The sequence below is a fragment of the Labrus mixtus genome, chromosome 24 (genome assembly GCF_963584025.1).
Source record: "Labrus mixtus chromosome 24, fLabMix1.1, whole genome shotgun sequence".
Taxonomy (NCBI): domain Eukaryota; kingdom Metazoa; phylum Chordata; class Actinopteri; order Labriformes; family Labridae; genus Labrus; species Labrus mixtus.
The window spans coordinates 10,899,440-10,911,023 of record NC_083635.1 but is presented as its reverse complement, the minus strand read 5'-3'; the positions used below and the strand labels follow the sequence as shown (position 1 = coordinate 10,911,023).

The 11,584-nt window shown below is 45.1% G+C and overlaps 1 protein-coding gene across 1 annotated transcript in view; it reads right to left on the bottom strand.

The window, feature by feature from the left end:
• Positions 1-607: 607 nt before the first annotated feature.
• si:ch211-246m6.5 (von Willebrand factor D and EGF domain-containing protein) overlaps positions 608-11,584 on the bottom strand; it is a 28,180-nt gene continuing 17,203 nt past the window's right edge. The window contains exons 17-33 of the mRNA XM_061032791.1: positions 11,174-11,436; positions 10,865-11,084; positions 10,594-10,731; positions 7,811-8,296; positions 7,462-7,632; positions 6,375-6,730; positions 5,784-6,294; positions 4,494-4,589; positions 4,304-4,399; positions 4,039-4,134; positions 3,828-3,923; positions 3,655-3,750; positions 3,455-3,550; positions 3,093-3,188; positions 2,277-2,372; positions 2,043-2,140; positions 608-1,469 (exon numbers count right to left, since the gene is read on the bottom strand). Of these exons, the coding sequence (XP_060888774.1) occupies positions 1,449-1,469; positions 2,043-2,140; positions 2,277-2,372; positions 3,093-3,188; positions 3,455-3,550; positions 3,655-3,750; positions 3,828-3,923; positions 4,039-4,134; positions 4,304-4,399; positions 4,494-4,589; positions 5,784-6,294; positions 6,375-6,730; positions 7,462-7,632; positions 7,811-8,296; positions 10,594-10,731; positions 10,865-11,084; positions 11,174-11,436 (3,032 nt within the window). The 3' untranslated portion in view covers positions 608-1,448. The remainder of the gene's footprint in view (positions 1,470-2,042; positions 2,141-2,276; positions 2,373-3,092; positions 3,189-3,454; positions 3,551-3,654; positions 3,751-3,827; positions 3,924-4,038; positions 4,135-4,303; positions 4,400-4,493; positions 4,590-5,783; positions 6,295-6,374; positions 6,731-7,461; positions 7,633-7,810; positions 8,297-10,593; positions 10,732-10,864; positions 11,085-11,173; positions 11,437-11,584) is intronic.

Genomic DNA, 11,584 nt, shown 5'->3' with positions numbered 1-11,584 from the left:
CTTAATTTAGAAATATCCTGCCCTTATTGAACTCTAAAAGACCTGATTTTAATTTATTTACTTGCAAACTGACAAAGGCTTGTAAAGAAATCTGAACAAGTATCAACAAAGGGCCGTTCCTGTTGCTCCAGCGTCACCGCTTATCGGTAGTAAAATAGTGAAACAGCTCAGTCGTTTTTGGCCCGTGCAGATGCAGGAGTCAGCGAAAGGCTGGAATCCTAATTGGTGCAGAGCTAATGCGGCCTCATTAATCTTTTAATCCCCGTTTCCTTGCCCTGAGGACCCCCGTGGCCCCGACCCGCTGGCCATGAACTTGTCTGGCCCCTGAAGCAAAGTCAAACATCAACAACCCAAAAAGCATGACCTAAACAAACTCTGTGTCAAAAATACAAACTTAGTGCAACTTCATCATCTTTTATTGAATCTTTGCTTTCAGGAGTTAGGAGACGACAACTGGTGGTCATGTTGGAGATCTTTGGCTACATGAACAGCTGTTAACAAAGGATTATGGGTACTAGAGGACTTCATCACAAGTGGAAAAACAAAAGGTAAGACTCTATATATGTGTTGTTGTTCAGAGATAAGAAGTCAGAAAAGAAACAGCACCTTAAAGAGGATATTTATTTGTTTTCTTACAAAAAAACCAGTAAACAAAGATTGAATAAGAAATAACAAAGATAATACAGTGATTAAGAAATATACAACAAGAAATATGCGACAATATAAAACAACCAAATAAATAAATACTCGTACAGAGGTTTGTGTTTGTGGTGTTGGAGCCTGAACAGGAAGTCATCTATAGTAAATATCACAACAGCTGCTTGTAAAGTTCGGATCATGAACCTTTTTTCTAATTTCATTTAGGAAGTCTTTGGTTGGAAAGAAGACATCCAAAGCGGTTTTAAAGTAGCTGCTTCGATGTGGTCAAACTTTGAGCACTTATCAATAAGACGTCGATGTTTTTGGTTTAGGTAAGCGTGACACTTTTGCAGACAGTATTGCATAATGTCTTTCGTACTTTGGAAGGTTGTAATCTCCTGCAGAGTGTGTGTGTGTGCAGCAGTGGAATCAGCGTCTCATTAGCTTAGCTTAGCACAAAGACTGGAAGCAAAGGGAAACTGTTAGCCTAAATCTGTCAAGCTCATCAGCTGCCTTGTACACTTTAATTTTTATCAGATAAACACACAGACCTTTGTTTTCAAGATTTACATTAAAAGATCTTTTGATGCTTTTCACTTTTATTCCCCCTTGATTCCAGATTTTTGTTGCTGCTGTTGCACAGATGGACTCATTTGTGGATACACAGACGATTCTAAATTTCACAGTAAAGAGAGTTCAGAGAGTTGTCTTTGGATGATGTTTTGTGCTGACGGTTGAAGGTCATCAGGAGGTTTGATTGAGGCTTTTTGAAATCCAGATCGTTGGTGTTTGCTGGTTTTATCAGAGAATCAGCCTTGGGAAATCGGGAGCTGCAAAAACACAAGAATATGAGGAGTTAAAATCACAGATAGACTGAAAATGCTTCACTTATAGATTGCTGCATCTCGCTATAACCGCTATCAAAGTCCCCATCGTAATACAGATGTAAAGTTTGTATCCTTTTCCTCCTTCCAGATACAAACACAACACGTTTGTTTGCACAGATTGGTTTTCTTTGAAGCTTCGCAGACTCTCAGTCCAAATGTATTTTGCACAGCTTTAGTTCGCCGCGCCTCCATACGTCCTCATCTGTAAGCCGTCAGTTCATGAGAGGGGATGCATTTTGCACGTGTTTCCAGTTTTCTTTGTATGCAAGTATGCAAGACTCACACATGCAACCCCAACCCAGGCCAGCTGGGGAAAATGAAGCAGTGAAAATAACTGAAATGTTTGTGTTTTTGCTTTCTGTAAGTTAAGACTCACAACTTGTATGAGTCCTTAATCTGAACGTCGAGAGTCAAACTGACTAAAAGTTTGCAGGATTTCTCGTTTGCATTGTGTCTTTAAGGTTTTGACTAACTCCGTTAAACTTTCAGAAAGGCTGCACGTTTAAGGATTGTTACCCTTTTTGAACAAAGTGAGCCTGAGAATCCGCTCCGGCAGGCGCAGACGTTTGGTCGGACACATCGGCTGCCGTAGAGACACTTCTGTTCACAGATGGCTGAGAAACGACACAAATAGAAAAGAACACGGTCAACAACAAACCAGTCCTGAGCAAAGCTGACATCAGAGGGATGTCCAGATATTTGTGTCATTTTTCATCAATGTGTTGCTGTGCATTTTGTCGGGATACTCACGGATCTGACACAGCGTGCCCTGCCATCCCGCGGCGCAGTGGCAGGCGTTTGCACCCACACACTCCCCGCCATTCAGACACTTCTGCAGACAGCTGCCTGAAAGACAAAAACCCTCGACATCAGAGCCAATCTCAAGGCACACGACTCAAAACATAAACCTAAACCCGCCCTGCAAAGTCAGAAACTTTGCATATACACTTTGAATACACTATAAACTTTGCACTACAAAATGTTCTGCATTCAAAAGACGTACGTTCATTGATTTGCTGCAGTCAGGACGGAGAGACTCTAAACCTTTCAGAAAAGTTGTTCCTTCATTTGTTTCTGAAGAACTCAAGAGTCATATTTTTGAATCCACCACAAACCTCTCCACAGCTCATGTTTCATACAGTTTACGTGCTAATTTGAGTGCTGAAATATGAGTTAACTGTAAATATCTCACTGGATGATGATCTGCTAAATGTTCTGTTTTTGGAGGTTTAAAGATGTGTCCTTGTCTCATGGTGGGCTTTCCAATATTTTTAGATTGCTTATAGATTAAATGATCTAACATGGGAAGGATAAATGTTTGCCTAAAACTCCCTTTAAGGATTTTATGGCTTACTTTATAAGTGTGTTTGTCTCCAGAGAGTTTCTGCACAGATAGATTTTTTTGTACATTTTGGACTTTTCCCTCTGAGAGGCCGTTGAAAGGCAGTTATGCAGGTGTTCACCCTGATGCATTATGGGATCTGACAGGTTGGCAGGGAGAACGACGAGGCAGTGAATGTAAAAATAAAATCTGTTCTGATCCGATTCTTGTATCTTGGCACTTACGTTTATCGCATCTCTTTCCTCGCCAACCCGACGGACAATCGCAAACATCTGGGCCGACACACCTGCCGCCATTCATGCACATGGGCTCACACACACCTGCAGGGAGGAAGGAAGAGAGATTTGCTTTAATAGTAGGAATTTAAAGCGTATTGAAGAAAGTTCAGAACCGTTAAGAGGACAAAAAAAATATGGCAGAGTTAAAGAGCGATGGCCGACGATGAAGACGGACATCAGGATGGAGGCTTAAGAAAGGAGTGAACATTCTAGATTCAAGAATCAAAAGACTTCGACAGTGTGAGATAATAAGGTGACAATGAAGAGAAACATGAAGTGGTCGAAGGAGGAGGAGGAGGAAGACTGACTTTTCTCGCATCTCCTGCCGGTGTATCCCTGCAGGCAGGAGCAGACGTTGTTCCTCATGCACAGACCGCCGTTCTTACAGGGAGGACTGCAGACAGCTGGAAGAGGAACACATAAAGATTCAGACTTCCTTATATGTCCCTGACTTAGGAACAACTCAATGATAGCTCAAATTACTCATTGACTTGTATGTAACATTTACCATTCTGACACTGTGCTCCGTAGAAGCCTTGAGGACAATCGCAGAGATTCGGCCGGACGCAAGAACCTCCGTTCATACACAAGGGAGAGCACAGAGCTGGAGACGGATGAGAGCATCAGTGTTACGAGGTTAGAAGCTCACAAATACAAACAGAAACAGAAGAACACACTCACCAGTCTCACATGAAGGTCCGGTCCACCCTGCAGAACATCTGCACTCGTCTGGAGAAACGCACTGGCCTCCGTTGTGACAGTGGCGGCTACAAACCACTAAAAATAACACAGAACACTCATTGTATCAAGCACAGCTAAATAAGGAAAAAATGATATTTAGAAAACAGTATATTTTTGGAAAAACAAGAAATTAAAGTAGCTGTGAACTCACTGGTCTCACATCGAGGTCCGACAAAGCCGTAAGGACAGGAACAAGTTTGCAGTCCCACGCAGGTGCCTCCATGTTCACATGGTAACCTGCACAGAGCTGCACAGACGCAAAGCTCATTCATGATATCCTTTACAAACATTTAAGAAAACTATCATTTACTTCCCCATGCTAAGAGATGATGCATAGATCTCTGATTAAACCACTGTGTCAAAAAACATCAAAAGCATCTACGATTGGATAAAACCGGGATAAAGGTGAAATATACCTTCCTCACAGGTCTCTCCATGAAATCCTCCGGGACACTGACACACACCCGGAGCGACGCAAACACCTCCGTTCTTACAGGCCGGCTCACAGATCGCTAAGAACAATGAATCAAAACATACAAAGGAAATCAAATGAAAATGTAAACCTGATAGACGTGCAGAGCGGAATAACAGCTGGTAGTTATTTACCTGTCTGACAGTCGGATCCAGTGTAGCCTGGTTTGCAGCGGCATGTATTTGGTGCGGCACACTCCATGTTCCTCCCACACATGTGTCTGCAAACAGCTGGAAACACAGAGGTCAGCTGATTTATGAGTCTGAGGGAACATTTACATCAGGATAATCATTTGCAAATAATCAAACCATAAATTGTTGCATAATGAACTCCCACCTACACAGAGTGGTCTAAGTTTGGTCTAAGGAGGAAGAGGAGGAGGAAGAGGAAGAGGAGAGGAGGAAGATGAGAGGAGGGGAAGAGGAGGAGGAAGAGGAGAGGAGGAAGAGGCGGAGGAAGGAGGGGAAGAGGTGGAGGATGATGAGGAGAGGAGAGGAAGAGGAAGGAGGAAGAGGAGGAGGATGATGAGGAAGAGGGGAGGAGGAAGGGAGGAGGAAGAGGAGAAGAAGAAGGAGGAAGAGGTGGAGGATAAGGAGGAAGAGGTGGAGGATGATGAGGATGAGGAAGAGGAGAGGAGGGGAAGGAGGAAGAGGAGGAGGAGGGAAGGAGGTGGAGGAGGAAGAGGAGAGGAGGGGAAGAGGAGGAGGAGGGGAAGAGGAAGAGGTGGAGGATGATGAGGAAGAGGAGGGGAAGAGGAAGGAGGAAGAGGAGGAGGAGGAAGGCAGGAGGAGGAGGAGGGAAGGAGGTGGAGGAGGAAGAGGAGAGGAGGGGAAGAGGAGGAGGAGGAAGGGAAGAGGAAGGAGGAAGAGGTGGAGGAGGCAGGGAGGAGGAAGGGAGGAGGAGGAAGGCAGGAGGAGGAGGGAAGGAGGTAGAGGAGAGGAGGGGAAGAGGAGGAGCAGGAAGGGAAGAGGAAGGAGGAAGAGGTGGAGGAGGAAGGGAGGAGGAGGAAGGCAGGAGGAGGAGGAGGGAAGGAGGTGGAGGAGGAAGAGGAGAGGAGGGGAAGAGGAGGAGGGGAAGAGGAAGAGGTGGAGGAGGAAGGGAGGATGAAGGGAGGAGGAGGAAGAGGAGAGGAGGGGAAGAAGAAGGAGGAAGAGGTGGAGGATGATGAGGAGAGGAGGGGAAAAGGAAGGAGGAAGAGGAGGAGGAGGAAGGGAGGAGGAAGGGAGGAGGAGGAAGAGGAGAGGAGGGGAAGAAGAAGGTGGAAGAGGTGGAGGATGATGAGGAGAGGAGGGGAAGAGGAGGAGGAGGAAGGGAGGAAGAGGAGGAGGAGGAGAAAGAGGAGGTTGATAGTTTTGTTGAAATTTTAGATGCTTTTTGTCTCCTGAATTCCTGATAAACATCAAACTGAAGACGTGCAGCCTTACCTCGGCAGAGTCGTCCATCTCCGATGTATCCTGCAGGGCACCTCCCACATGTGAAACCTCCATCCATCGCTGGGTCACACTGAACCCCAGGAAAACACGGTCTATTAGTGCAGGTGGTCAGCTGTTTGCCCGCTGTCGTAGCACTCCTAACCCCCGGAGGGTTGGAGGTGGCTCTTTGCGGCTGGGAGCTGCTATAGACCGTCTTTCCTGGCGATGTAAAGGTCAAAGCCGGGAATATGTGCAGCATCTCTGGACCGTCAGATCCAGGCTCAGCTTCATCTCCATCTGCAGAGAACTCCGACTCAGACAGCGAGTAGGACAAAGCAGTGAGGGCCGCCGTTAGTGGGAGGACTGGTTTTTGAGGAGTCCAGGGTTTGGCCTGGGCCGGAGACAGATGGTTGAGCTGGGGTGGGGTTGTCTGTTTGGACTGCGGACTTTTCCCCGACTGAGTTGACAAACGAGGAATGGGCGCTGTAACTCTGGATGAATCACCAGTCAAAGCTTCATGGGACTGCAGAAAATCAAAGCATAAAGATGTTTTTAAACGCTTATATAAAGACACTACTCTTGGAAGAGAAAAGGTCAACTCACCCTGGAGACTGTCACACGGGGAACCATCATATCCTTGGAGCTGGCGTTTGTCCTTGCGTCCAATCTGATGTCGGTGCTGTGGCGGGTGGTGTGAGTATTTGCAGTGACATGGAAGGCGCTAACATCTCTTGAAGCAGTGACCGCCTCTCTCCTTCCTGTCCCACCTCCCCTGCCGGAGGCGGGAACCTGCCTCGGAGAATTATCTCGGCTCGCTCTGGTGCCGGACAAGGACAGGTGTCTGATGCCGTGTCGGGAGGGCAAGTTCGGCAAGTGGAGCTGGGAGACTTTGCTGCTGCCTCCATACGGGGATCGGTTAGTCTTGCCTAATGTCTGCTGCTGAGGAAGGTGGTTGGATGCTGAGGAAAGACAGAAGGTGACGACAGTGAGGGCATCATCAGATTAGTAGCTCAACAGGCTAAGTCACAGTCGCACGGTTGGGGATGTGGTAAGGGCAACTCCAAGTGCCAAATTTGGAATATGTCTCATATGTGTTAAGTTTAAGAATAGCCCAAAGATGGGCTTTGGCCTTCAATAATGGCATATTGCTGAAAAAAGAGAATGCATTAGGATGTAAGGAAACAGGTTGCAACATGAACTCTTCATAATGTTATTGCAAACTGCTTTAAGTGATTCATGTCTTGTTTTAGACGGACTGACTCATCTGCAAAAACACTTTGTTCTGCCTTGTGACTTTCCAGGCAAACCAGTCAACAGTAAAGGGATTTAAGCTGGAATGAAACTGTCTCCTCTGAGCTGTTAGCAACCGTCTCAGTCTCAAAGAGGAAATAACCTTAGGTACATTTCTTTTAAAACTTTATGTTCAGGCAATGACTCAAAAGGCAAAAAGTACAAACAGTGCAGACGGCTCCCCAGCAGCCTTTAACCACTGTAGCTGATTTATCTCCTGCAGGAAGTGATGTTATTTCTAAACAAGACAAACATTTAGAAATGCATCAAGGAAACCAGAGAATCATAAGAACAAGTAGAAACAAGCGCCACAACAAAACTATAGAGTGGAGTCCAGGGAAAGGGCAGCTAGTCATCAGAGCTGCAGGTCCATTGGTAACAAAACTGAAAGATCCCTTACCCGCCTTGGCATTCTTCATGCAGACGCGTCCGTTGCCATGGAGGCCAGGAGGGCATCTCCCGCACACGTACCCAACGTGTGGCGGCCTGCGGTTGATGCATTGAACGCCGGGGAAGCAAGGCCTGCTGGCACACGTAGCCGACACATTCACGACCGGTGACTGAGCCGGTCCTGAGAGACACAAAGTAGGGATTATTTTTGTGTGTGCATAAATCCCAGTTAGTTTCTTCTGCATTGCTATGTTTCCAACAATGCAACTAAAACCAAAACTGTTCTTCTGTTATGTTTTCTCCTCATGTTTTCCTCAACTGTGCTGTTACAACGTCTTCACATTTCAAACATTGCTTACCTGAAGGTTGCCTGCCATTCACAGAAGGCTGGGCTACAGCGGATGTCTTGGTGATTGTGTTGCTGATTTTTGGTTGATCAGGCTCGGCTTGGTTTGGCGTCATCCCCGAGATGTTCTTGAAAGTGTCGGTGGTGGACGTGTACGGGTTAAATTGGATTCCTTTGGTTTGTCTCAAAGCACTGGTCTTTGTCTGCGGCACGATCGGGGTAACTGCTGCGATGCTTCTGTCAGATTCAGCTCTGGTCTGCGCCGGGTTCAGGCTTCTTCCTGGAATCTGCCTCCCAGTTGTGGTCTTAGTTTGTGGTTGTTTTGGGTCACTTTGTAGGCTCGACTTCCTTGAGTCATCCCTCGTCTGTTGGGAAATACCACTTGAGGTTTTCCGGAAAGTGTGTGTCTTTATTTTGTGTGGTTGGAGCAGAACATCTGGTATCTTGTAGACTGTGGTTCTCGAAGCAGATGTGGGGGAGACGGCGACAGGCCTGACAGCTGTTGAAGGAGGAAAGACGCAGATTATTTGGATGAGGATTGCCTTCATAATGCCTTTATCTACATCACCCACATGGCAGTGAACCAACAGCAAAGAGGTCAACAATTGAAGGCTGACTTTAACCATGAAAGTTCAAAAGGTTTCTCTTGATAAGACGGACGCCCAGCGAGAGATAAGACTTAGAAAACGACTTCTCATTGAAGCACGATTACCACTCACGGCCTGTCGACACATCTTAAAGCCAGAATCACAGCAGGAAACACTCATGATGACGACAGGCTGCAGACATGGCAGCCAGTCAAACCTGACTCTGATTTATCTTCGAGTTTCCACAGCCAACATTTCTACATGATACTAATTCAACAGACGCAGATTACATCGTCGTAAAACGTTTAAGTCCAGTGACTCTGAGTTATTGACTCTTGTGACTTTTTTTATATACTCAGACTAAATGTTTTCTGCCAAGCTGATTTGTCTTACACTTGTTTATTAGATGACGAAGAGTTATTCTCTTGTTCTTTAAGTAAAAGTTTCAGCTGTATTTGTAGATTCTCACAGACATTTGCCGTGTATCGCATGCTTTGCAAATCATATCAAACAGCAATGGTTAGCATATGTCTTGTATTCGATTTAAAGAATCTGCTCCGAGTTTGCTGTCTCTTTTCTGTGTTCAGTTTGAGATCCTTGTCTTTGATTTCAGGCTAAACTGGAAATAAATAAAGTTTCCTTGATTCCTTTGGGCCAAGCCTTAGCTTGAAGTTTAAATTTATCACTGTTGGGGGTATTTTCTTTTGACAGCTGTTGGCAGATGTAATGATACTAAGAAAAACAGATTTGCATTCAGAGCACTTAGATTAAATAACTTGCTCCTGATGCATAAAGTTAAGACAAGCCAACATCTTTTGCATGAGAGGATTAAGGAGTAGGCGGTTAAACAAGGGGGATGAGGAAATCCAAGGATTTGTCCTCATGAGTCTAAAGCTCAAAAGTGACAGTGACAATAAGTCATCATGTGAATACTTCAAAGCCTGCAGATAGTCACTAACCTTTAGCTGAAAACAAACGTGTAGAGAAACCTACAAATGTTGCAGCGCTGCACCGGTTGTCTACAGATCTATTGAGAGGTGTTTACTGCAGGTGTTTAACAGCTACCACCTTTCTGAATCACAGACGGTTAGATGTGTTTCCTCTGTGACTTTCTGCACACGTCTGCAAACAAACATTATCAAGCCATTAAGGTAATCTGTGAGCAGCTGGAGAAAACATTCCCTTGAATGCAAGTACTTTCAAAGAATGCTGGAACCAACATTGCAGCCTCCCACAGAAACATGCGATCAGGAAGTGACGGGAACTGGATCAGTTCATAGAAATGTTCACTTTTGGACGCCACAGGTTGGCTGCAGAATCTCAAAGAGCTGCAGGATCAGATACATGTCTGATGTGTGTTCAGGAGATTCTGTGTTTTGGGTTAGAAGTTATTTCACTTTGCACATCAGGATAAAATGTATGCACTAAAATAAGTTCCTTGTAAATTAAGTTGTTGCAGTTGACTGAATAAAAACGTTCCTTAAACATGTCAAACGTTTGAAAATGTTCTTGCGTCAGAGTTTCTGACTGTTCATCAGACGATTTTATGATTAAATACGAGGTGGAATTTTTGGCTCGGACTGAACTTCTTCGCTGACATCTGTTTGTTATTCTTCTTCCAAGAAAACCTGCAGAGAGTTTTTACGTTTTCAATTGATTCACATGATGTTATGATCAGAGTGTTTTATGTTCTCCGACTATCAGATCTTACAACTGGAGACCAGATTGTGAGTATCTCTTCAAACTTGTTAAAAATCAATTCCTTTTAGATATTCAAAGGAAGAATGTGCAACTTTTTGATCCAGTAGATGTCACCCTTGAGCACCAGCATGAAACCAAAACAAACTTCTGTTTGGCCAAACCTCCTCCATACTGAAGCCTCCGCTCTCCTCCAGAAACACACCTCCAACCCCTCTCCCCTCGTGTTCACATGAAGGAGTTATGAATTAGAACGCAACATGATTAAACACCATTCGGCACAAGCGGCAAAATTGTACTTTGCTCGAGCTGCTGCCTGTGCCACAAGTTTAGGTCAGTTTATTAATTAAACATAAATTTAAATATTTCATATTGCATACAAAATACAAAACCTAAAAACTTAACAAGAAAACTAAGTGTTTTCAGATAAACATTTTCTTTACTTGCCCATAGAGTACAAAAACATAAAGATAGACAACATTACCTAAAACATGTGTTTTCTTATGCTTACCTGTACATGTTGTCCCATTTCCCAGCATGCCTTTGGGGCACTGTCCACAGGTGTATGAGCCAAAGTTATTGAAGCATTGGACTGCTGGGAAACACAGCTTCCTTTCACATTCGTTGATGTCTTCCAGGCATGTTTTACCTGCAAAAATACACAAACGTGTGCAATCAAAGGCATCACTTTTTTAAATTTTACATTCCTGCAAATAAAGCTTTTAAAGAAGTAAACAGAACCGCTTTTTAGTTTAGTTTGAGGTATTGATCAGTCTGTTCACCTCTCAGCCCTGCAGGACATTCACATCTGAACCCGCTGGCTGTGTTGACGCACTTTCCGACTGCACACGGGGATGACAAACATTCGTCCACATCCTCGTCGCAGAGGTCGCCCTGCTTCCCTTCAGGACAAACACACAGGTACTTCCCGCTTCCAGCTGGGAAATTAACGTCGGTCACGCATGAACCTCCGTTCTGACACCCGCATGGCACCACATCGATCTGTTGTGTTGTAAAGAGAGAAACTGCTGAGTCATACTTTTCTTTTTTATAATGTTTCTTTTGTATTTTTATTTCTGCTCCAGCTGTACCTCCACGTTGAAGGTGCTCTGGGCGTTGCACTCGTCCGACAGCGTGAATCGGATGGAGCGCCTCAATCCCTCCTCGGGATGTGTTGGGACCCTCCAGATGAGGAGGCCGGCAGGGGAGAGGACCGCCCCGTTAGGCCCAGCCTCCAACTGGAAGAGGAGTTCCGAGCCCTCGGGGTCCGACGCAGCAAACTGGAAGACGAAATTCTCTCCTGCAAACGTCCGCAGGTTGCTTTGAGGTCGGTGGAAGGTCGGCGGCTCGTTCACTGAAGACGGGGGGGGTTTAGAAACGGACCCACACAAGGTGTTTTAAAATAATTATAATGCAATTTAAGTGCTAGTATGTTAGCATTGAGTCTCTGGGTATGAATAAATTGTTGTTGGTTTTTCTTTGGGGGGGGTTAAGGGGGGTGA